The sequence below is a fragment of the Cherax quadricarinatus genome, chromosome 4 (assembly GCF_038502225.1).
Source record: "Cherax quadricarinatus isolate ZL_2023a chromosome 4, ASM3850222v1, whole genome shotgun sequence".
In the NCBI taxonomy this organism is placed as follows: domain Eukaryota; kingdom Metazoa; phylum Arthropoda; class Malacostraca; order Decapoda; family Parastacidae; genus Cherax; species Cherax quadricarinatus.
This window is the reverse complement of record NC_091295.1, coordinates 40612746-40638808: the sequence shown is the minus strand read 5'-3', so window position 1 is coordinate 40638808 and position 26063 is coordinate 40612746. Positions and strand designations below refer to the sequence as shown.

At 47.6% G+C, this 26063-nt stretch overlaps 2 protein-coding genes across 2 annotated transcripts in view; one reads left to right on the top strand and one right to left on the bottom strand.

The window, feature by feature from the left end:
- LOC128684571 (mucin-5B-like) overlaps positions 1-26063 on the top strand; it is a 1040772-nt gene that overhangs the window by 329637 nt on the left and 685072 nt on the right. The gene's annotated exons all lie outside the window — the stretch shown is intronic.
- LOC128684382 (uncharacterized) overlaps positions 1-26063 on the bottom strand; it is a 620161-nt gene that overhangs the window by 208030 nt on the left and 386068 nt on the right. The window contains exons 3-4 of the mRNA XM_070095925.1: positions 12103-13120; positions 11059-11240 (exon numbers count right to left, since the gene is read on the bottom strand). Of these exons, the coding sequence (XP_069952026.1) occupies positions 11059-11240; positions 12103-13120 (1200 nt within the window). The remainder of the gene's footprint in view (positions 1-11058; positions 11241-12102; positions 13121-26063) is intronic.

Below are 26063 nucleotides of genomic sequence, written 5' to 3'. Positions count from 1 at the left end.
GCGACTTATTTCCAGTGGTGACCTTCCTCGTTGTCTCTAACATTAGTTACTACTGAGAGCCAGATCTCTGTTGTCACGATCGGTTTCACATCTCGTTTCATGAGGCTCTAAACCGTATGAGTTATTCAGCGCAAGGAGTGGTGAAGGCTCGATCCTCCGTCTGCTAATAGCGGCCTGGTGTCCGATCAGTCAGACTGTTTCTGTTCTACTTTTTAGGAGTACCAGTGATGGAAGAGTTCACTGAGAGTGTCTTGTTACCTCCTCCTCCCCTTTCTTCCTCCTCTCTTTACTTCCTCCCTCCCCTTCCCCCTTCCTTCGCCCCTCTCTCCTCCCGTTCGCCCATCTTTTCCCTTTCTTCCCCCCTTCCCATTCTTCTACCCACCCCCTTATTTTGCCCTCTCCCTCCTTCCCTTTCCCCCGTCGCCCTTCTCTCCTCCCCTTTTCTCCACTGCTGATTGATGCTCATTGTTTGGCTTAATGTAAGTTTTCACGCAGATGGTTGATGACATCGGTAGTTTATGACATCGGTTGTTGATGACAGCGGTGGTTGATGACAGCGGAGGTTGATGACAGTGGTGGTTGATGACAGCGGTGGTTGATGACATCGGTAGTTTATGACATCGGTTGTTGATGACAGTGGTGGTTGATGACAGTGGTGGTTGATGACAGCGGTGGTTGATGACAGTGGTGGTTGATGACAGCGGTGGTTGATGACAGTGGTGGTTGATGACAGCGGTGGTTGATGACAGTGGTGGTTGATGACAGTGGTGGTTGATGACAGTGGTGGTTGATGACAGTGGTTGTTGATGACATCGGTTGTTGATGACAGTGGTGGTTGATGACAGCGGTGGTTGATGACAGTGGTGGTTGATGACAGCGGTGGTTGATGACATCGGTAGTTTATGACATCGGTTGTTGATGACAGCGGTGGTTGATGACAGCGGAGGTTGATGACAGTGGTGGTTGATGACAGCGGTGGTTGATGACAGTGGTTGTTGATGACAGCGGTGGTTGATGACAGCGGTGGTTGATGACAGTGGTGGTTGATGACAGCGGTGGTTGATGACAGCGGTGGTTGATGACAGTGGTGGTTGATGACATCGGTTGTTGATGACAGTGGTGGTTGATGACAGCGGTGGTTGATGACAGTGGTGGTTGATGACAGCGGTTGTTGATGACAGTGGTGGTTGATGACAGCGGTGGTTGATGACAGTGGTGGTTGATGACAGCGGTTGTTGATGACAGTGGTTGTTGATGACAGCGGTGGTTGATGCATTTATACTGGCTTATTGGTTAATGAGTATATAGTAGCAGAGGTGATAGTGGTACCTGGTAGCCAGGTGGTGTCAGGTGTGTTGATGTAATAATGAGTGTTACCTTGTAGCCCAGACGGTAGTGTCATACGCCCATTTGATGGATAGGTAAACTCAAGCATATGTACTCGGTTCCTGATGAATATATCTGTCGTGATACTTAGACTGTTCACGTGCGTGTGCGTGTGTGTGTGTGTGTGTGTGTGTGTGTGTGTGTGTGTGTGTGTGTGTGTGTGTGTGTGTGTGTGTGTGTGTGTGTGTGTGTGTACACTTGTTTCAGTGTTAGGAACGTGGAGTGCGACGCGGGTTAGTGTTGAACTGATCAATACACCCTCATCCACCATTACAAACTGGGTGCAACAGTGCAACAGAAGAGACTATGGGGAAGCGCTGAACCCGTAGGGGGTGGGTGGGGGTCGTGTCAGACAGCTCCCGGGGAACGAGATGTGATAGGCTGAGATCTCAGCAAAATAAGGCTTGTTCCACTTCCTTCGAGCAAGAGCTCTTCACCAGCATGAAGGTAGGCATGCCCCTCCCCCCCACCTCAGTGTTTAATGTACTCCCTTACACTGATTGTACTCCCTTACACTGATTGTACTCCCTTACACTGATTGTACTCCCTTACACTGAATGTACTCCCTTACACTGAATGTACTCCCTTACACTGTACTCCCTTACACTGAATGTACTCCCTTACACTGTACTCCCTTACACTGAATGTACTCCCTTACACTGAATGTACTCCCTTACACTGTACTCCATTACATTGAATGTACTCTCTTACACTGAATGTACTCTCTTACACTGAATGTACTCTCTTACACTGAATGTGCTCTCTTACACTGAATGTACTCTCTTACACTGAATGTACTCCCTTACACTGTACTCCCTTACATTGAATGTACTCTCTTACACTGAATGTACTCTCTTACACTGAATGTACTCTCTTACACTGAATGTACTCTCTTACACTGAATGTACTCTCTTACACTGAATGTACTCCCTTACACTGAATGTACTCCCTTACACTGAATGTACTCCCTTACACTGAATGTACTCCCTTACACTGAATGTACTCCCTTACACTGAATGTACTCCCTTACACTGAATGTACTCCCTTACACCGAATGTACTCCCATACACTGAATGTACTCCCTTACACTGAATGTACTCTCTTACACTGAATGTACTCTCTTACACTGAATGTACTCTTACACTGAATGTACTCCCTTACACTGAATGTACTCTCTTACACTGAATGTACTCTCTTACACTGAATGTACTCCCTTACACTGAATGTACTCTTACACTGAATGTACTCCCTTACACTGAATGTACTCTCTTACACTGAATGTACTCTCTTACACTGAATGTACTCTCTTACACTGAATGTACTCCCTTACACTGAATGTACTCTCTTACACTGAATGTACTCCCTTACACTGAATGTACTCTCTTACACTGAATGTACTCTCTTACACTGAATGTACTCTCTTACACTGAATGTACTCTCTTACACTGAATGTACTCCCTTACACTGAATGTACTCTCTTACACTGAATGTACTCCCTTACACTGAATGTACTCTCTTACACTGAATGTACTCTCTTACACTGAATGTACTCTCTTACACTGAATGTACTCTTACACTGAATGTACTCTCTTACACTGAATGTACTCCCTTACACTGAATGTACTCTCTTACACTGAATGTACTCCCTTACACTGAATGTACTCCCTTACACTTAATGCACTTCCTTATGTAGAGTACACTCCCTTACACTGAGTACACTCCCTTACACTGAGTACACTCCCTTACACTGAGTACACTCCCTTACACTGAGTACACTCCCTTACACTGGGTACACTCCCTTACACTGGGTACACTCTTACACTGAGTACACTCCCTTACACTGAGTACACTCCCTTACACTGAGTACACTCCCTTACACTGAGTACACTTCCTTACACTGGGTACACTCCCTTACACTGAGTACACTCCCTTACACTGAGTACACTCCCTTACACTGAGTACACTCCCTTACACTGAGTACACTTCCTTACACTGAGTACACTCCCTTACACTGAGTACACTCCCTTACACTGGGTACACTCCCTTACACTGGGTACACTCCCTTACACTGAGTACACTCCCTTACACTGGGTACACTCCCTTACACTGAGTACACTCCCTTACACTGGGTACACTCCCTTACACTGGGTACACTCCCTTACACTGAGTACACTCCCTTACACTGAGTACACTCCCTTACACTGGGTACACTCCCTTACACTGAGTACACTCCCTTACACTGGGTACACTCCCTTACACTGAGCACACTCCTTTACACTGGGTACACTCCCTTACACTGAGTACACTCCCTTACACTGAGTACACTCCCTTACACTGAGTACACTCCCTTACACTGAGTACACTTCGTTACACTGAGTACACTCCCTTACACTGAGTACACTCCCTTACACTGAGTACACTCCCTTACACTGAGTACACTCCCTTACACTGGGTACACTTCCTTACACTGAGTACACTCCCTTACACTGGGTACACTCCCTTACACTGAGTACACTCCCTTACACTGAGTACACTCCCTTACACTGGGTACACTCCCTTACACTGAGTACACTTCCTTACGCTGGGTACACTCCCTTACACTGAGTACACTCCCTTACACTGAGTACACTCCCTTACACTGGGTACACTCCCTTACACTGGGTACACTCCCTTACACTGAGTACACTCCCTTACACTGGGTACACTCCCTTACACTGAGTACACTCCCTTACACTGAGTACACTCCCTTACACTGGGTACACTCCCTTACACTGAGTACACTCCCTTACACTGAGTACACTCCCTTACACTGAGTACACTCCCTTACACTGAGTACACTCCCTTACACTGAGTACACTCCCTTACACTGAGTACACTCCCTTACACTGGGTACACTCCCTTACACTGAGTACACTCCCTTACACTGAGTACACTCCCTTACACTGAGTACACTCCCTTACACTGGGTACACTCCCTTACACTGAGTACACTCCCTTACACTGAGTACACTCCCTTACACTGGGTACACTCCCTTACACTGAGTACACTCCCTTACACTGAGTACACTCCCTTACACTGAGTACACTCCCTTACACTGAGTACACTCCCTTACACTGGGTACACTCCCTTACACTGAGTACACTCCCTTACACTGGGTACACTCCCTTACACTGAGTACACTCCCTTACACTGAGTACACTCCCTTACACTGAGTACACTCCCTTACACTGGGTACACTCCCTTACACTGAGTACACTCCCTTACACTGAGTACACTCCCTTACACTGAGTACACTCCCTTACACTGGGTACACTCCCTTACACTGGGTACACTCCCTTACACTGAGTACACTCCCTTACACTGAGTACACTCCCTTACACTGAGTACACTCCCTTACACTGAGTACACTCCCTTACACTGGGTACACTCCCTTACACTGAGTACACTCCCTTACACTGAGTACACTCCCTTACACTGAGTACACTCCCTTACACTGGGTACACTCCCTTACACTGAGTACACTCCCTTACACTGAGTACACTCCCTTACACTGAGTACACTCCCTTACACTGAGTACACTCCCTTACACTGAGTACACTCCCTTACACTGGGTACACTCCCTTACACTGAGTACACTCCCTTACACTGAGTACACTCCCTTACACTGAGTACACTCCCTTACACTGGGTACACTCCCTTACACTGAGTACACTCCCTTACACTGAGTACACTCCCTTACACTGAGTACACTCCCTTACACTGGGTACACTCCCTTACACTGGGTACACTCCCTTACACTGAGTACACTCCCTTACACTGAGTACACTCCCTTACACTGAGTACACTCCTTTACACTGGGTACACTCCCTTACACTGAGTACACTCCCTTACACTGAGTACACTCCCTTACACTGGGTACACTCCCTTACACTGAGTACACTCCCTTACGCTGGGTTGGTACACCGTCTCTTACACTGAATTAATACACTCCCTTACACTAGCTTCACAAAATAGTTTGTAGGACTCCTGATCCAAGGAATTGGAGCTTTCTTCCCCTAGAATCAATACTGATTACCTCTCATACCCGATGCACTGCATAACACAGTGGTAACACAGTGGTAACAGTGGTAACACAGTGGTAACACAGTGGTAACAGTGGTAACACAGTGGTTACAGAGTGATAACACAGTGGCAGCAGTATCAACACAGTGGTTTCACAGTGGTAACACAATGGTTACACAGTGGAAACAGTGGTAACACAGTGGTTACACAGTGGTAACAGTGGTAACACAGTGGCAGGTGAGGAATGGAAGAAAAAATGGAAGGTTATGAAGGAGAAGGAGAGGTGGAAGGAGGACTAGGAGGATGGTGGATGGGAGGGAAGGAAGACTAGGGGAAGGAAGGTTGGGAGGGTTGGATGGATGGACGGTGGTAAGGAGGGAGGGATGGATCTAGGTAGGGAGGAAAGGAGGTAGGTAGGGAGGGAGGGAGGTAGAGAGGGAGGGAGGGAGGGAGGGAGGGATGGATGGATGGAGGTAGGGAGGGAGGGATGGATGGATGGAGGTAGGGAGGGAGGGATGGATGGTTGGAGGTAGGGAGGGAGGAAGGAAAGGAGGTAGGTAGATAGGAAAGGAGGTAGGTAGGGAGGGAAGGAGGTAGAGAGGGAGGGAGGGAGGGAGGGAGGGATGGATGGATGGAGGTAGGGAGGGAGGGATGGATGGATGGAGGTAGGGAGGGAGGAAGGAATGGAGGTAGGTAGATAGGAAAGGAGGTAGGTAGGGAGGGAGGGTGGGGTGGATGGATGGAGGTAGGGAGGGAGGGATGGATGGAAGTAGGGAGGTAGGTAGAGAGGGATGGTTTGAGGTACATAGGTAGGGAGGGGTGGATTGGTGAAGATAGGTAGGGATGGAGATAGGTAGATAGGGATGGATGGATGGAGGTAAGTAGGGAGAGATGGATGTATGCAGGTAGGTAGATAGTGATAGTGGTAGGGAGGTAGGATGAGTAGAGGTAGGGAGGTAGGATGGGTGGAGGTAGGGAGGTAGGATGGGTGGAGGTAGGGAGGTAGGATGGGTGGAGGTAGGAAAGGTGGAGGTAGGGAGGTAGGATGGGTGGAGGTAGGGAGGTAGGATGGGTGGAGGTAGGATGGGTGGAGGTAGGGAGGGATGGAGGGGAGAAGACTCAATGGGAGGTTTCCAAGTCAGTGGTTCGTCAAATGGGCTTACCCACATGGTTTCCGCCATGACAAAAGAGCAGCGGGATGAGACTTTAAAACCTCTCTCTCTCTCTCTCTCTCTCTCTCTCTCTCTCTCTCTCTCTCTCTCTCTCTCTCTCTCTCTCTCTCTCTCTCTCTCTCTCTCTCTCTCCCTCTCTCTCTCTCTCTACCTCCGCTAGTTTGTTTCATTTATTGACTCCAGGGCACATATGACTTAACTGGCTTGCTTGGCTCCATCAGTGTGTGTGATGTGGCTTGGGCTTACACGTAGGGGAGAATTTTGAAGGAATTGTGGATTGTATATTTGCTGTTTGGTGAATTTTAGGATTACTGTGAGTTGTGTACTTGACGTATGGTGTATGTTGGAAGAGGGAGTGAGGGGAAATGATTAATGGAATAATATGAGGAAATATAAAAGCTAAGTAGAAGGGATTAAAAAAAAAAAGAGAAAATAAGAAACATCAAAACGAAGATATAAATGACTTAGGAAAAATTGAATGTAACAGCCAGAGAGGAAGGAGAGAGGCAGAGAACAGAGAGGAAGGAGAGAGGCAGAGAACAGAGAGGAAGGAGAGAGGCAGAGAACAGAGAGGCAGAGAACAGAGAGGAAGGAGAGAGGCAGAGAACAGAGAGGAAGGAGAGAGGCAGAGAACAGAGAGGAAGGAGAGAGGCAAAGAACAGAGAGGAAGGAGAGAGGCAGAGAACAGAGAGGAAGGAGAGAGGCAGAGGAGAGGAAGGAGAGAGACAGAGGAGAGGAAGGAGAGAGACAGAGGAGAGGAAGGAGAGAGACAGAGGAGAGGAAGGAGAGAGACAGAGGAGAGGAAGGAGAGAGGCAGAGAACAGAGAGGAAGGAGAGAAGCAGAGAACCATTGAAGACAACGAAAAACTAAGAATGACTAAGCAAGAAAAACTGAAATCTAAGATGGTTAACCAAAGGAAAGATGTGAGAGGCTTGTCTGACTAACTTAATGTACAAACTTGTAAACCAGGAGCGGAGCTGGAGTACGACCCTGTGTGTGTGCTGGAGTACGATCCTCTGTGTGTAGGAGGTGAAGTACAAGCCTCTGTGTGGAGAAGCTAGAGTACGACTCTGGGGCGGCAGTGATAGCGTTCAAAAGAGACTTATTCACGTTATTTCAGGGTAAAACTTCCATACTATTTTAATGAATGAAAATGGCATACCAGGACGTATACACACTAATAATAATAATAATAATAATAATAATAATAATAATACCAGTGTTCTTCTTGAAGCCGAACACAAGAGGCTTTCTCAAGTTATCACACTGAAACAAAAATCAGAAATCGTCTATATGAAAGTGGCACATGATTGTAATCCCATGAACCATCACCCTCGTTATGGTTCAGTATTGCAGACTTTGACACAGTCGGGTTTTCCGGCGAGTTTTCAACATTTCGCAGTTTTCGTGTCGTTGTTATATTCGGTTTCAAATTTTGTACAATCGCATAAGATTTTTGTCGGACACTGTAAGTGCCAGACTTGGTGTGCGCTAGCAGACAGGATACTTGAAGGGTGGAGGTAAACACCGCGCTGTAATGTTCTACATTGTCCAATAACAGCCTAACACTTCCTCTCGGGAAGATGCATCGGCGTTCAAGGTTTGAATCCGATCGAAACAGAGATTCTCCAATTTTTGGATGGAAACAAGTCTGTTAATCAAATTGGCAAACTAAAATGTGAACTGCCTGAAATAAATTCGAAGCTCCCAATGAGCAAATTCCACCATCGCTAAAAGTTTGAGGCCTATCACAGGGGTCAGTCCCTCAGCCTGGAGGCTGAGGGACTGACCACCTCAAAACTTCGTCTTCAAGGGTGATAGACTGATTACTTTGCCTTCACATCTCTACTGTTTCTTCTAACTCTTCTGTACTCGACTGAAGAAGTCTTCTGTGTAGGCGGAACGTTTCAGAATAAAGATACCTAACTGTTGCACATATGTCTTTCTCATCAATTACTATTTTCTCCTAGGTAGGCTGCAGAGGAGGCTTAATTTATCACACGAAGATCCTAATTACAGTGCAAAAGCGTTAAGTTGAAGGTGATCGGATGAGGTGTTCTCGTGTTAAAGGGGAAACCTTGGAGGAGGAAGGGAAAATCAGACAACCACTTGAAGGTGCTCCTTCGACGATACCTAATTAAAAATGTATAGCACTTTATAACTTTAATTTTTAAGGGGGTGGAGGTGTAAGCCAGTGGAAGGCCTCGGTCAAGTGACAAAAAGCTCCAGCGGCGGGTCATCATGTAACAAAGACCCACATCAGGGAACGTCCTGTTTCCTGGTGAATCTTACCAAATTTCATCTAAGCTAATTAAAATTAGAGAAGCTTAACCTTAAATAACTACCAGTAGCAGGCTGGTAGACTACAAACATTCAGGAAGGTACTACCGTCATGTTATACCAGTGTGAAACATTTCCCCACGAGTGGCGAAACGTTTCCTTTAATACATGTCCTGATCTGTACATAAGTGTCTTTCTCCACACATGGGCCAGTAGGCCTACTGCAGTGTTCCTCCTATCTTATGTTTTTAGGTAAGCCTGTTAAAAGGTTTGCACTCTGCCAGAACTATGATCATTTCATCCTGTCTTACAAATTGCTTCGTAAACTTATCTATACTTTCTTGGTTATTATTTAATGCGAGGCCCGACAGCGGTGCGATGATTCCTGGAAACATTAAGTAACAACAAATACTATTAAGTTTTACTCTCTGGTTAGATCATTAAGAAATAGAGGCACGTACATGCGCTAGACAGCGAGAGATGTACATACACCCATCTTGTCTGCTGCTGATGAACACACAAGGCCACCCATGTGTGTCTTCACTTGGTGCTGCTGCACACACACACAGGCAGATACATAAACAACTGATATAAAAGAGAGAGACAAGAAATCGGTGATGGAGAGAAACTCCAGTTGTCTTTAAATTGGTAGATAAGACACATTTGATGTCTTTAAATTGTTCAAGTTGACCAGGAGCCCAGTAGTAGCAGCAGCAGTAGTAGCAGCAGCAGTAGTAGCAGCAGCAGTAGCAGTAGCAGCATTAGTAGAAGCAGCAGCAGCAGCAGCAGCAGCAGCAATAGCAGTAGCAGCAGCAGCAGCAGCAGCAGTAGCAGCAGCAGTAGCAGCAGCAGCAGCAGCAGCAGCAGCAGCAGCAGCAGTAGTAGTAGTAGCAGCAGCAGCAGCAGTAGCAGCAGCAGCAGCAGCAGCAGCAGTAGTAGCAGTAGCAGCAGTAGCAGCAGCAGCAGCAGCAGCAGCAGTAGCAGCAGCAGTAGCAGCAGCAGCAGCAGCAGCAGTAGCAGCAGCAGCAGCAGCAGCAACAACAACAACAACAGTAGCAGCAGCAGCAGCAGCAGTAGCAGCAGCAACAGTAACAACAACAACAACAACAGTAGCAGCAGTAGCAGCAGCAACAATAGCAGCATCAGCAACAACAGTAGCAGTAGCAGCAGCAACAAGAAAAACAGTAGCAGTAGCAGCAGCAGCAACAACAGTAGCAGCAGCAACAGAAGAAAGGAAAATAAGAGAAAAGGAAAAAATGAGGAGAGGAAAAAATCAGGGGAAGAAAATACTAGAGGAATAAAAGGAGAGTTGGGAAGAGGGTGTGTGTGTGTGTGTTGATTCACAGGATTGGCGACTTTAGAGCTGTGGGAGGCAGACGTAAACATTTAAAACAAACACTTTAGCTTCTTTTATGAACCTTTACTGACGAGGGTAAAGCAAGTGAGCCAGTATAAAAGAGAGGAGAGCGGGGGGGGGAGGAAAGTGGGAGTATGATGGAGGGGAAAGAGGGGGGTAAGGGAAAGAAAGGGGAATATGATGGAGGGTAGACAGGGGGTAAGGGGAAGTGAGGGTATAAAGTAGATGGTTAGGGTAAAGGGAAATAGAGGTATGAAAGAGAGGAGAGGAGGTAAAGAGAAGTGGGGTTATAAAGAAGAGTAAAGTAATGTGGGGAGATAGGAAAGGACTGACGAAGGAATACAAAGTAGAGAGAGAGAGAGAGAGAGAGAGAGAGAGAGAGAGAATATTTGAGAGGTGGGCGGCAGGTCATTAGTCAAGTGAGGACAAACAAATGGTGATTGAGACACTGTAGGTAATAACATGTTGTCCAACTAGGGTGCCACTACAACACTGTTTTAATGATATGCAAGAAAAAGCATGAAATAACAGCCACCGTGTGTGTGTGTATATGTGTGTGTGTGTGTGTGTGTGTGTGTGTGTGTGTGTGTGTGTGTGTGTGTGTGTGGTGTGTGTGTGTGTGTGTGTGTGTAGAACTCGTACAGGTGTGTCCCTCTGGCGCTCATCTTCAGCTAAGTGAAAAATTGAACACCTGTAGAATTTAAATACTAGTTTGGATAACTAGCGTTTGAAGGATGACTCGCTAGTGTGGATAACATCCACAAAGCTACTCAACAAACACGCGAGGGTTCACTACTCACCAGTGTGGATGTAGGTGTGTTTCTTCATGTCAGACTTCTGGTGGAAGCGCTTGCCACAGTACTGGCAAGGGTAGGGCCTGGTGTCTGAGTGGATGAGCAGGTGTGTGGAGAGAGTGGATGACCTCTTGAAACACTTGCCACACTGCTTGCACTCAAACACCTTCTCAGCGTTGTGCACCGCTCTGTAACACACACCAACACACGCATCACTTAACACTCTCACATCACCAATTAACATATAGAACTTAATTATTAACCGGTTAACTCCAAAGATTTCATTGACAGGTAAAAAATATTATGCAGCCTTTCACCCACGCCGGGGCTTTGTAGAGTACATTATCACTCTCAGGAGAGAACCTTGAGTTTTTCCTAAGGTACGTTTAATGTCTTCTCTGAGGATGAGGGTCCCCGGTAAAGATCTAGAGGTGGTACCTCCCTATATATATATATATATGCAATAAGATCACAGTAAACAGGTGATTTCAAAATATGCAAAACAACCACTCTGAAAGAATAGAGAAATTCCAAGCGCTTTCGTGACTACTCACATTTCGTGAGTAGTCACGAAAGCGCTTGGAATTTCTCTATTCTTTCAGAGTGGTTGTTTTGCATATATATATATATATATATATATATATATATATATATATATATATATATATATATATATATATATATATATATATATTAGAAACACTGTATGTTATAAAGTTCTAATCCAGTGAGCCTTTTAACTCTGTGTAAAAAGTGGAATCTCCACAAGGATGGAAACAAGCAAATTAAGAATTATTTTGATGAGTACCATATGTATAACTTTATTCTTCATGGGTCATTTACCGGTAGAAATGGCGAAGGCTCGATCATCATCAAATGGTTAATGAGACGGCCCTCTCCAGGGGGCTGTCTCATAATGGTTCGGACATTTAGAAAGGATAGAACAAACTAGAATGACTTGGAGGGCGTATAAATCTGTAGTGGACGGAAGGCGGGGTTGGGGTCAGTCCAAGGAAAGGATAGAGCATGCACACTTTGTCTTGGTCTTACCTGTGCTGCGTGAGGCTGATCTCGTGACCAAAGGTCTTGTTGCAGTACTCGCAGGCGAACGGTCTCTTGCCGTTGTGTGATCGTCTGGAGTGGACCTCGAGACCGTGTGGGGTACTGAACATCTTCTCACACTTGATGCAGGAGTACACGTCGCCTAGGGGCAGGGGTTTGACCAAGGAGCCATCAAGGGGCAGCGAGCCGTGTCCTGGTAGTGACCATGGGAACAGGCTCTCTGAAGCCGCCATGCTCCACGGGAACGAGTAGCTCAGTGACGACGGCAGTGACGATGGGTACGACACAGCCAGGCTGTTGCGGTTGGCATCCAGACTCGTAGATGAAGATGCCTCGCCATCCTTTTTGAAAAGTACGAGGGGCGGCGGAGGATAGAGGCCCAGGGGGAGGCTAGGGGGTCGTGGCAGGTCGAGAAGGGAGTCTCGGTTGTGAAGAGGCAGGGAAGGCAGGAAGGGCCGACTAAGGGGAAAACTATGTGCCTCGCGAGGGGACAGAGATTGACCTAAACTTCCGGTTTCGCTAATCTTACTGGTAACTAGAGGCTCACGTAAACTAAATGTGGTTCCTTCATCTGGCTTCGACGTCAAGTTGAGAGCCATACTGAACTCCGGTACGGGCGCTCTGGTGATCACCGGCGACATTTTACCATAGAGGCTGCTGCAGACGACGGGACTGTCGTCTCGCGCTGACGGCGGCGACAGGAGACGAGGTATGGGAGACTTATTGTCTTGGCTGTGTTCCGCTTGTGTTTCTTGAGAGTCATTGAGCGGCGCTTCGTCAACGTTGTCTACCACTTCGATGTGCTCCTCGTCCTCCTCTTCTTCCTCCTCCTTAGTTTTCTCCTGGGCATCTTGACTACCACCGTCGGCGTGGTTGGTCCATGGGGAGAGGCTGCGGCCCACCAGGGAGGAGATGGTGAAGGAGGACCTCTCAAAGGAGGATCTGGAGGAGGGTACTGTATCAGGCTTGACTGGTCGACTGGTGCTGCGGGGCTCACTATCCACCTCTGCAACACAATACAACTCTTTAGTATACTATATATGTTTCTGTGACGACGCGATCCGAGAAAGGTATGGATCCATCAGACTTTACAAAAATATTTAACCATTAAAAAAAAGATGGTGTAAATGTAGAGCATTTCCTTCTACAAATTAATAATTAATAAGGACGTTAGAGGTATATTTTCAGATGTGAAAAAGCAGCTCTCTGTACCTTAAAGGAATATGAGAGAGTTCGACTCAAATTACTAATCTACTTCAATATCTCAGCGCTGTATAGCCCCTGTGGCTTAGCGCTTCTTTTTGATTATTATAATATAATAATAATAATAATAATACTTCAATATCAGCGTTGAAGATCAAGTCAGTCAAATGATACATTCAAAACTTACTGCATGATAACTAATATTTCATTTTTTTTTTCAAAGCAGATTGAAAATTGGCCCGTACATAGCCCAAAACCACCCCGAACTGTCCACTAAGTAAGATTCACCAGGTTCCAGAGTTTAAAGCCTATCAGAAAAGGTATCCTTTAGTTATCGCATAAAAATACAATATCCATATTTATTTAATATTATTGTCTGCACAGCCAGATAACAGCACAAACTTTCCCCTTAAGCATCAACGCTTTAGGTTTGACGTCGCTCGGAACTTTCATTCTCAAGTTATCACACGACATCTAAACTGTCGTATCTGAGCGCCTCTGCGAAGACAGTGATTATGTATTAGTGATGGTGAAAGTGTTGAATGATGATGAAAGACGGTCTATATGTTATATATATATATTATGTACATATATATATATATATATATATATATATATATATATATATATATATATATATATATATATATATATATATATATATATATATATATATATATATACACCTTAACACTGCAATACGTTTCACGGTGGATATTTCTGTGTTGAAAATTTAAAGCAGATCTGAAGAGGCATTCTCAAATTAGTTTTTGTTTTATATCTGGTGGTGGAGAGAAGTGAGGGTGGTGAAGAAGGGTGTGGTGGGGGCACAGAGGGTGTGGCTTGATGGGAGTGGGGGTATTGAGTGGGCAGGAGTGTGGCCTGGTGGGGGAGAGGGGTGGGGGTTAGGGTGTGGGGGTCAACACAAGATCATTCACTAATGAGAAAACTCCACACAGTGGGTGGAGTGTGACAGCTCAGGTTACTCTGTGATTGATGCTACCACACTTACCTTCCTTCCTACCTTCCTTCCTTCATTCCTTCCTACCTTCCTTCCTTCCTTCCTTCCTTCCTTCCTTCTTTACTCTTGATGCCACCACACTTACCTCTCTTACCTTCCTACCTTCCTTCCTACCTACCTTCCTTCCTACTTTCCTTCCTTCCTCCCCACATTCCTTCCTACCTTCCTCCCTTTCTTCTTTACTCTCTTCTAACCTTCCTTCCTCTCTTCCTACCTTTCTCTCTTTCTACCTTCCTTCCTCTGTTCCTACTTTCCTCTGTTCTTATCTTCCTTCCTCTCTTCTTACTTTCCTTCCCCTCTTTCTACTTTCCTTCCTCTCTTCCTACCTTCTCTCTTCCTTCCTCTCTTCCTTACCCTCTTTCTACTTTCCTTCCTCTTTACCTACTTTCCTTCCTCTCTTCCTACCTTCCTCTCTTCCTTCCCCTCTTCCTACCTTCCTTGATAACTCAATACCTTCCTTGATAACCCCTACCTTCCTCGATAACTCCCTACCTTCCTTGATAACTCCCTACTTTCCTTGATAACCCCCTACCTTCCTTGATAACCCCTACCTTCCTTGATAACTCCCTACCTTCCTAGATAACTACCTACCTTCCTTGATAACTCCCTACCTTCCTTGATAACACCCTACATTCCTTGATAACTCTCTACCTTCCTTGATAACTCACTACCTTCCTTGATAACTCTCTACCTTCCTTGATAACTCTCTACCTTCCTTGATAACTCCCTACCTTCCTTGATTACTCCCTACCTTCCTTGATAACTCCCTACCTTCCTTGATAACTCCCTACCTTTCTTGATAACTCTCTACCTTAATTGATAACTCTCTTCCTTGATAACTCTCTACCTTCCTTGATAACTCCCTACCTTCCTTGATAACGCCATACCTTCCTTGATAATGCCCTAGCTTCCTTTGTAACTCCCTACCTTCCTTGATAACTCACTACCTTTCTTGATAACTCCCTACCTTCCTTGATAACTCCCTACCTTCCTTGATAACTCTCTACCTTCCTTGATAACTCTCTACCTTCCTTGATAACTCTCTACCTTCCTTGATAACTCCCTACCTTCCTTGATAACACCCTACCTTCCTTGATAACACCCTACCTTCCTTGATAACACCCTACCTTCCTTGATAACACCCTACTTTCCTTGACAACTCCCTACCTTCCTTGATAACACTCTGTCTTCCTTGGTAACTCCCTACCTTCCTTGATAACTCTCTACCTTCCTTGATAACTCACTACCTTCCTTGATAACCCCCTTCTTTTTTTGATAACTCCCTACCTTCCTTGATAACTCCCTACTTTCCTTGATAACCCCCTACCTTCCTTAATAACTCCCTACCTTCCTTGATAACTACCTTCCTTCCTTGATAACTCCCTACCTTCCTTGATAACACCCTACCTTCCTTGATAACTCTCTACTTCCCTTGATAACTCTCTACCTTCCTTGATAACTCTCTACCTTCCTTGATAACTCCCTGCCTTCCTTGACAACTCCCTACCTTCCTTGATAACCCCCTACGTTCCTTGATAACTCCCTATCTTGATAACTCTCTACCTTCCTTGATAACTCTGTACCTTCCTTGATAACTCCCTACCTTCCTTGATAACACCCAACCTTCCTTGGTAACTCCCTACCTTCCTTGATAACACTCTGTCTTCCTTGGTAACTCCCTACCTTCCTTGATAACTCTCTACCTTCCTTGATAACTCCCTACCTTCGTTGATAACTCTCTACCTTCCTTGATAACTCTCTACCTTCCTTGATAACTCTCTACCTTCCTTGATAACTCCCTACCTTCCTTGATAACACCCTACCTTCCTTGATAACTCCCTACCTTCCTTCATTGCTCTCTACCTTCCTTGATAACTCTCTACCGTCCTTGATAACTCTCTACCTTCCTTGATAACTCGCTACCTTCCTTGATAACTCTCTACCTTGATAACTTTCTACCTTCCTTGATAACTCTCTACCTTCCTTGATAACTCTCTACCTTCCTTGATAACTCCCTACCTTCCTTGATAACTCCCTACCTTCCTTGATAACACCCTACCTTCCTTGATAACTCCCTACCTTCCTTCATTGCTCTCTACCTTCCTTGATAACTCTCTACCGTCCTTGATAACTCTCTACCTTCCTTGATAACTCGCTACCTTCCTTGATAACTCTCTTCCTTGATAACTTTCTACCTTCCTTGATAACTCTCTACCTTCCTTGATAACTCTCTACCTTCCTTGATAACTCCCTACCTTCCTTGATAACTCCCTACCTTCCTTGATAACACCCTACCTTCCTTGGTAACACCCTACCTTAATTGTTACCTCCCTACCTTCCTTGATAACTCTCTACCTTCCTTGATATCTCCCTACCTTCTTTGATAACGCTCTACCTTCCTTCATAACTCTCTACCTTCCTTGATAACTCCCTACCTTCTTTGATAACTCTCTACCTTCCTTGATAACTCTCTGCCTTCCTTGATAACTCCCTACCTTCCTTGATAACTCTACCTTCCTTGATAACTCCCTACCTTCCTTGATAACTCCCTACCTTCCTTGATAACTCCCTACCTTCCTTGATAACTCTCTACCTTCCTTGATAACTCCCTTCATTGATAACTCTCTACCTTCCTTGATAACTCTCTACCTTCCTTGATAACTCTCTACCTTCCTTGATAACTCTCTACTTTCCTTAATAACTCCCTACCTTCCTTGATAACTCCCTACCTTTCTTGATAGCTCTCTACCTTCCTTGATAACTCTCTCCCTTCCTTGATAACTCTCTACCTTCCTTAATAACTCCCTACCTTCTTTGATAACTCTCTACCTTCCTTAATAACTCCCTACCTTCTTTGATAACTCTCTACCTTCCTTGATAACTCTCTGCCGTCCTTGATAACTCTACCGTCCTTGATAACTCTCTACCTTCCTTTGATAACTCTCTTCCTTCCTTGATAACTCTCTACCTTCCTTGATAACTCTCTACCATCATTGATAACTCTCTACCTTCCCTGATAACTCTCTACCTTCCTTGATAACTCTCTACCTTCCTTGATAACTCACTACCTTCCTTGATAACCCCTACCTTCCTCGATAACTCCCTACCTTCCTTGATAACTCCCTACTTTCCTTGATAACCCCCTACCTTCCTTGATAACCCCTACCTTCCTTGATAACTCCCTACCTTCCTAGATAACTACCTACCTTCCTTGATAACTCCCTACCTTCCTTGATAACACCCTACATTCCTTGATAACTCTCTACCTTCCTTGATAACTCTCTACCTTCCTTGATAACTCTCTACCTTCCTTGATAACTCTCTACCTTCCTTGATAACTCCCTACCTTCCTTGATTACTCCCTACCTTCCTTGATAACTCCCTACCTTCCTTGATAACTCCCTACCTTTCTTGATAACTCTCTACCTTAATTGATAACTCTCTTCCTTGATAACTCTCTACCTTCCTTGATAACTCCCTACCTTCCTTGATAACGCCATACCTTCCTTGATAATGCCCTAGCTTCCTTTGTAACTCCCTACCTTCCTTGATAACTCACTACCTTTCTTGATAACTCCCTACCTTCCTTGATAACTCCCTACCTTCCTTGATAACTCTCTACCTTCCTTGATAACTCTCTACCTTCCTTGATAACTCTCTACCTTCCTTGATAACTCCCTACCTTCCTTGATAACACCCTACCTTCCTTGATAACACCCTACCTTCCTTGATAACACCCTACCTTCCTTGATAACACCCTACTTTCCTTGACAACTCCCTACATTCCTTGATAACACTCTGTCTTCCTTGGTAACTCCCTACCTTCCTTGATAACTCTCTACCTTCCTTGATAACTCACTACCTTCCTTGATAACCCCCTTCCTTTTTTGATAACTCCCTACCTTCCTTGATAACTCCCTACTTTCCTTGATAACCCCCTACCTTCCTTAATAACTCCCTACCTTCCTTGATAACTACCTTCCTTCCTTGATAACTCCCTACCTTCCTTGATAACACCCTACCTTCCTTGATAACTCTCTACTTCCCTTGATAACTCTCTACCTTCCTTGATAACTCTCTACCTTCCTTGATAACTCCCTGCCTTCCTTGACAACTCCCTACCTTCCTTGATAACCCCCTACGTTCCTTGATAACTCCCTATCTTGATAACTCTCTACCTTCCTTGATAACTCTGTACCTTCCTTGATAACTCCCTACCTTCCTTGATAACACCCAACCTTCCTTGGTAACTCCCTACCTTCCTTGATAACACTCTGTCTTCCTTGGTAACTCCCTACCTTCCTTGATAACTCTCTACCTTCCTTGATAACTCCCTACCTTCGTTGATAACTCTCTACCTTCCTTGATAACTCTCTACCTTCCTTGATAACTCTCTACCTTCCTTGATAACTCCCTACCTTCCTTGATAACACCCTACCTTCCTTGATAACTCCCTACCTTCCTTCATTGCTCTCTACCTTCCTTGATAACTCTCTACCGTCCTTGATAACTCTCTACCTTCCTTGATAACTCTCTACCTTCCTTGATAACTCTCTACCTTTCTTCATTGCTCTCTACCTTCCTTGATAACTCTCTACCTTCCTTCATTGCTCTCTACCTTCCTTGATAACCCCCTACCTTCCTTGATAACTCCCTACCTTCCTTGAAAACTCCCTACCTTCCTTGATAACTCCCTACCTTCCTAGATAACTCCCTACCTTCCTTGATAACTCTCTTCCTTGATAACTTTCTACCTTCCTTGATAACTCTCTACCTTCCTTGATAACTCTCTACCTTCCTTGATAACTCCCTACCTTCCTTGATAACTCCCTACCTTCCTTGATAACACCCTACCTTCCTTGGTAACACCCTACCTTAATTGTTACCTCCCTACCTTCCTTGATAACTCTCTACCTTCCTTGATATCTCCCTACCTTCTTTGATAACGCTCTACCTTCCTTCATAACTCTCTACCTTCCTTGATAACTCCCTACCTTTGATAACTCTCTACCTTCCTTGATAACTCTCTGCCTTCCTTGATAACTCCCTACCTTCCTTGATAACTCTACCTTCCTTGATAACTCTCTACCTTCCTTGATAACTCCCTACCTTCCTTGATAACTCCCTACCTTCCTTGATAACTCTCTACCTTCCTTGATAACTCCCTTCATTGATAACTCTCTACCTTCCTTGATAACTCTCTACTTTCCTTAATAACTCCCTACCTTCCTTGATAACTCCCTACCTTTCTTGATAGCTCTCTACCTTCCATGATAACTCTCTCCCTTCCTTGATAACTCTCTACCTTCCTTAATAACTCCCTACCTTCTTTGATAACTCTCTACCTTCCTTAATAACTCCCTACCTTCTTTGATAACTCTCTACCTTCCTTGATAACTCTCTGCCGTCCTTGATAACTCTACCGTCCTTGATAACTCTCTACCTTCCTTTGATAACTCTCTTCCTTCCTTGATAACTCTCTACCTTCCTTGATAACTCTCTACCATCATTGATAACTCTCTACCTTCCCTGATAACTCTCTACCTTCCTTGATAACTCTCTACCTTCCTTGATAACTCTCTGCCTTCCTTGATAACTCCCTACCTTCCTTGATAGCTCTCTACCTTCCTTGATAACTCTCTACCTTCCTTGATAACTCCCTACCTTCCTTGATAACTCCCTACCTTCCTTGATAACTCTCTACCTTCCTTGATAACTCCCTTCATTGATAACTCTCTACCTTCCTTGATAACTCTCTACCTTCCTTGATAACTCTCTACCTTCCTTGATAACTCTCTCCCTTCCTTGATAACTCTCTACTTTCCTTAATAACTCCCTACCTTCCTTGATAACTCCCTACCTTCCTTGATAACTCTGTACCTTCCTTGATAACTCTCTACCTTTCTTAATAACTCCCTACCTTCTTTGATAACTCTCTACCTTCCTTAATAACTCACTACCTTCTTTGATAACTCTCTACCTTCCTTGATAACTCTCTACCGTCCTTGATAACTCTCTACCGCCCTTGATAACTCTCTACCTTCCTTGATAACTCTCTACCTTCCTTGATAACTCTCTACCTTCCTTGATAACTCTCTCCCTTCCTTGATAACTCTCTACTTTCCTTAATAACTCCCTACCTTCCTTGATAACTCCCTACCTTCCTTGATAACTCTCTCTCTTCCTTGATAACTCTCTACCTTTCTTAATAACTCCCTACCTTCTTTGATAACTCTCTACCTTCCTTAATAACTCACTACCTTCTTTGATAACTCTCTACCTTCCTTGATAACTCTCTACCGTCCTTGATAACTCTCTACCGCCCTTGATAACTCTCTACCTTCCTTGATAACTCTCTACCTTCCTTGATAACTCTCTACCTTCCTTGATAACTCCCTACCTTCCTTGATAACTCTCTCCCTTCCTTGATAACTCTCTACCTTCCTTGATAACTCTCTACCTTCCTTAATAACTCACTACCTTCTTTGATAACTCTCTACCTTCCTTGATAACTCTCTACCTTCCTTGATAACTCTCTACCGCCCTTGATAACTCTCTACCTTCCTTGATAACTCCCTATAGTCCTCTTTTTCTCTTTATCTTCTCCGTCTTCCCCTCTTCCCTGTCTCCCCTTCTTCCATACCTTCCCCTCTTCTTTCCTACCTTCCAATCTTCTTCCCTACCTTCCAATCTTCTTCCCTACCTTCTCATCTTTTTTCCTACCTTTCCCCTCTACTTACCTCACTCTTCTTTTCTACCTTCACCTCTTCTTTCCTACCTCCCCCTCTTCCTCCCTACCTTCCCCTCTTCCCTACCTTCCTCTATTCTTCCCTACCTTCCCCTCTTCCCTACCTTCCCGTCATCCCTACCTTCCCCTCTTCCCTACTTTCCTCTCTTCTTCCCTACCTTCCCCTCATCCCCACCTTCCCTTCTTTTTTCCTTCATTCCCGTCTTCCCTACCTTCCTCTTTCTCCCTACCTTTCCCTCTACTTCCCTTCCTTCCCCTCTTCTTCCCCACCTTTCCCTCTTCCTTCCTTCTCTTCTTACCTACCTTCCCCTCTTCCTTCCTTCTCTTCTTACCTACCATCCTCTCTGTCTTTTCTGTTCCTATCTTTTCTGTCTTCCTACTCACCTTACACTCTGTCATTTTCTATTCCTATCTTTTTTCTTCTTGCCCTCTTTTCTTTACATCGTCTTTCCTGCGTCTCTTGCTTGTGCTCTCCCCTCTTCTTCTCCTCCTGCTACACCTCTCTTATTGTTTCTTTCCCTCTCCCTCTCTCTCCTTCTTCCTCTCCCTCTCTCTCTCTCTCTCTCTCTCTCTCTCTCTCTCTCTCTCTCTCTCTCTCTCTCTCTCTCTCTCTCTCTCTCTCTCTCTCTCTCTGTTCATCAGGTCTGCCTCTGCTCTCCAGTTTATGTTGGTTCCTCTCTTTTATCAATCTTTCACTTCACCTCGTCGGCTTCCCTCACTCCTCTTCCATATTCTATGTGTTTCACTTTTCTCACCATATTTTCTCTCTCAGCTTTCTCATCCGTGTCTCTCTCTACTAGGCTTTGTGAGGGGAGGTGAGTGAGGGGTGAAGGATGGTGTGGGGAGGAGAGTGCGGAGTGGAGGATGGTGTGGGGAGGAGAGTGCGGAGTGGAGGATGGTGTGGGGAGGAGAGTGCGGAGTGGAGGATGGTGTGGGGAGGAGAGTGCGGAGTGGAGGATGGTGTGGGGAGGAGAGTGCGGAGTGGAGGATAGTGTGGGGAGGAGAGTGCGGAGTGGAGGATGGTGTGGGGAGGAGAGTGCGGAGTGGAGGATGGGGTGGGGAGGAGAGTGCGGAGTGGAGGATGGTGTGGGGAGGAGAGTGCGGAGTGGAGGATGGTGTGGGGAGGAGAGTGCGGAGTGGAGGATGGTGTGGGGAGGAGAGTGCGGAGTGGAGGATGGTGTGGGGAGGAGAGTGCGGAGTGGAGGATGGTGTGGGGAGGAGAGTGCGGAGTGGAGGATGGTGTGGGGAGGAGAGTGCGGAGTGGAGGATGGTGTGGGGAGGAGAGTGCGGAGTGGAGGATGGTGTGGGGAGGAGAGTGCGGAGTGGAGGATGGTGTGGGGAGGAGAGTGCAGAATGGAGGATGGTGTGGGGAGGAGAGTGCGGAGTGGAGGATGGTGTAGGGAGGAGAGTTAGGAGTGGTGGATGGTGTGGGGAGGGGAGTTAGGACTGGAGGATGGTGTGGGGAGGAGAGTGAGTGGTGAAGGATGGTGTGGGGAGGAGAGTGCGGAGTGAAGGATGGTGTGGGGAGGAGAGTGCGGAGTGGAGGATGGTGTGGGGAGGAGAGTGCGGCGTGGAGGATGGTGTGGGGAGGAGAGTGCGGAGTGGAGGATGGTGTGGGGAGGAGAGTGCGGAGTGGAGGATGGTGTGGGGAGGAGAGTGCAGAATGGAGGATGGTGTGGGGAGGAGAGTGCGGAGTGGAGGATGGTGTGGGGAGGAGAGTGCGGAGTGGAGGATGGTGTAGGGAGGAGAGTTAGGAGTGGTGGATGGTGTGGGGAGGGGAGTTAGGACTGGAGGATGGTGTGGGGAGGAGAGTGAATGGTGAAGGATGGTGTGGGGAGGAGAGTGCTGAGTGGAGGATGGTGTGGGGAGGAGAGTGCGGAGTGGAGGATGGTGTGGGGAGGAGAGTGCGGAGTGGAGGATAGTGTGGGGAGGAGAGTGCAGAGTGGAGGATGGTGTGGTGAGGAGAGTGCGGAGTGGAGGATGGTGTGGGGAGGAGAGTGCGGAGTGGAGGATGGTGTGGGGAGGAGAGTGCGGAGTGGAGGATGGTGTGGGGAGGAGAGTGCGGAGTGGAGGATGGTGTGGGGAGGAGAGTGCGGAGTGGAGGATGGTGTGGGGAGGAGAGTGCGGAGTGGAGGATGGTGTGGGGAGGAGAGTGCGGAGTGGAGGATGGTGTGGGGAGGAGAGTTAGGAGTGGTGGATGGTGTGGGGAGGGGAGTTAGGACTGGAGGATGGTGTGGGGAGGAGAGTGAGTGGTGAAGGATGGTGTGGGGAGGAGAGTGCGGAGTGAAGGATGGTGTGGGGAGGAGAGTTAGGAGTGGTGGATGGTGTGGGGAGGGGAGTTAGGACTGGAGGATGGTGTGGGGAGGAGAGTGAGTGGTCAAGGATGGTGTGGGGAGGAGAGTGCGGAGTGGAGGATGGTGTGGGGAGGAGAGTGCGGAGTGGAGGATGGTGTGGGGAGGAGAGTGCGGAGTGGAGGATAGTGTGGGGAGGAGAGTGCAGAGTGGAGGATGGTGTGGGGAGGAGAGTGCGGAGTGGAGGGTGGTGTGGGGAGGAGAGTGCGGAGTGGAGGATGGTGTGGGGAGGAGAGTGCGGAGTGGAGGATGGTGTGGGGAGGAGAGTGCGGAGTGGAGGATGGTGTGGGGAGGAGAGTGAGGGGTGGAGGATGGTGTGGGGAGGGGAGTGAGGGGTGAATGATGGTGTGGGGAGGAGAGTGAGGAGTGGAGGATGGTGTGGGGAGGAGAGTGAGGAGTGGAGGATGGTGTGGGGAGGGGAGTGAGGAGTGAAGGATGGTGTGAGGAGAGTGCGGAGTGGAGGATGGTGTGGGGAGGAGAGTTAGGAGTGGAGGATGGTGTGGGGAGGTGAGTGAGTGGTGAAGGATGGTGTGGGGAGGAGAGTGAGTGGTGAAGGATGGTGTGGGGTGGGGAGTGAGGAGTGAAGGATGGTGTGAGGAGGGGAGTGCGGAGTGGAGGATGGTGTGGGGAGGAGAGTTAGGAGTGGAGGATGGTGTGGGGAGGAGAGTGAGGGGTGGAGGATGGTATGGGAGTTGAGTGAGTGGTGAAGGATGGTGTGGGGAGGGGAGTGAGGGGTGAAGGATGGTGTGGGGAGGAGAGTGAGGAGTGAAGGATGGTGTGAGGAGGAGAGTGCGGAGTGGAGGATGGTGTGGGGAGGAGAGTGGGGAGTGGAGGATGGTGTGTGGACGGAGGTGAGGGGTGAAGGATGGTGTGGGGAGGGGAGTGAGGAGTGAAGGATGGTGTGAGGAGGAGAGTGCGGAGTGGAGGATGGTGTGGGGAGGAGAGTGAGTGGTGAAGGATGGTGTGGGGAGGGGAGTGAAGAGTGAAGGATGGTGTGAGGAGAGTGCGGAGTGGAGGATGGTGTGGGGAGGAGAGTTAGGAGTGGAGGATGGTGTAGGGAGGAGAGTGAGGGGTGGAGGATGGTGTGGGGAGGAGAGTGAGGGGTGGAGGATGGTGTGGGGAGGGGAGTGAGGAGTGAAGGATGGTGTGAGGAGGAGAGTGCGGAGTGGAGGATGGTGTGGGGAGGAGAGTTAGGAGTGGAGGATGGTGTGGGGAGGAGAGTGAGGGGTGGAGGATGGTGTGGGGAGGGGAGTGAGGAGTGAAGGATGGTGTGAGGAGGAGAGTGCGGAGTGGAGGATGGTGTGGGGAGGAGAGTTAGGAGTGGAGGATGGTGTGGGGAGGAGAGTGAGGGTTGGAGGATGGTGTGGGGAGGGGAGTGAGGAGTGAAGGATGGTGTGAGGAGGAGAGTGCGGAGTGGAGGATGGTGTGGGGAGGAGAGTGCGGAGTGGAGGATGGTGTGTGGACGGGGGTGAGGGGTGAAGGATGGTGTGGGGAGGGGAGTGAGGGGTAAAGGATGGTGTGGGGAGGAGAATGAGGAGTGGAGGATGGTGTGGGGAGGAGAGTGAGGGGTGGAGGATGGTGTGGGGAGGGGAGTGAGGAGTGAAGGATGGTGTGAGGAGGAGAGTACGGAGTGGAGGATGGTGTGGGGAGGAGAGTGAGGAGTGGAGGATGGTGTGTGGACGGGGGTGAGGGGTGAAGGATGGTGTGGGAGAGGAGTGAGGGGTGAAGAATGGTGTGGGGAGGAGAGTGAGGAGTGAAGGATGGTGTGGGGAGGAGAGTGAGGGGTGGAGGATGGTGTGGGGAGGGGAGTGAGGAGTGAAGGATGGTGTGAGGAGGAGAGTGCGGAGTGGAGGATGGTGTGGGGAGGAGAGTGAGGAGTGGAGGATGGTGTGTGGACGGGGTGAGGGGTGAAGGATGGTGTGGGGATGGGAGCGAGGGGTGAAGGATGGTGTGGGGAGGAGAGTGAAGAGTGGAGGATGGTGTGGGGAGGAGAGTGAGGGGTGGAGGATAGTGTGGGGAGGAGAATGAGGGGTGGAGGATGGTGTGAGGAGGAGAGTGCGGAGTGGAGGATGGTGTGGGGCGGGGAGTTAGGAGTGGAGGATGATGTGGGGAGGTGAGTGAGTGGTGAAGGATGGTGTGGGGAGGAGAGTGGGTGGTGAAGGATGGTGTGGGGAGGGGAGTGAGGAGTGAAGGATGGTGTGAGGAGGAGAGTGCGGAGTGGAGGATGGTGTGGGGAGGAGAGTTAGGAGTGGAGGATGGTGTGTGGACGGGGTGAGGGGTGAAGGATGGTGTGGGGATGGGAACGAGGGGTGAAGGATGGTGTGAGGAGGAGAGTGAGGAGTGGAGGATGGTGTGGGGAGGAGAGTGAGGGGTGGAGGATGGTATGGGGAGGAGAATGAGGGGTGGAGGATGGTGTGAGGAGGAGAGTGCGGAGTGGAGGATGGTGTGGGGCGGGGAGTTAGGAGTGGAGGATGATGTGGGGAGGTGAGTGAGTGGTGAAGGATGGTGTGGGGAGGAGAGTGGGTGGTGATGGATGGTGTGGGGAGGGGAGTGAGGAGTGAAGGATGGTGTGAGGAGGAGAATGCGGAGTGGAGGATGGTGTGGGGAGGAGAGTTAGGAGTGGAGG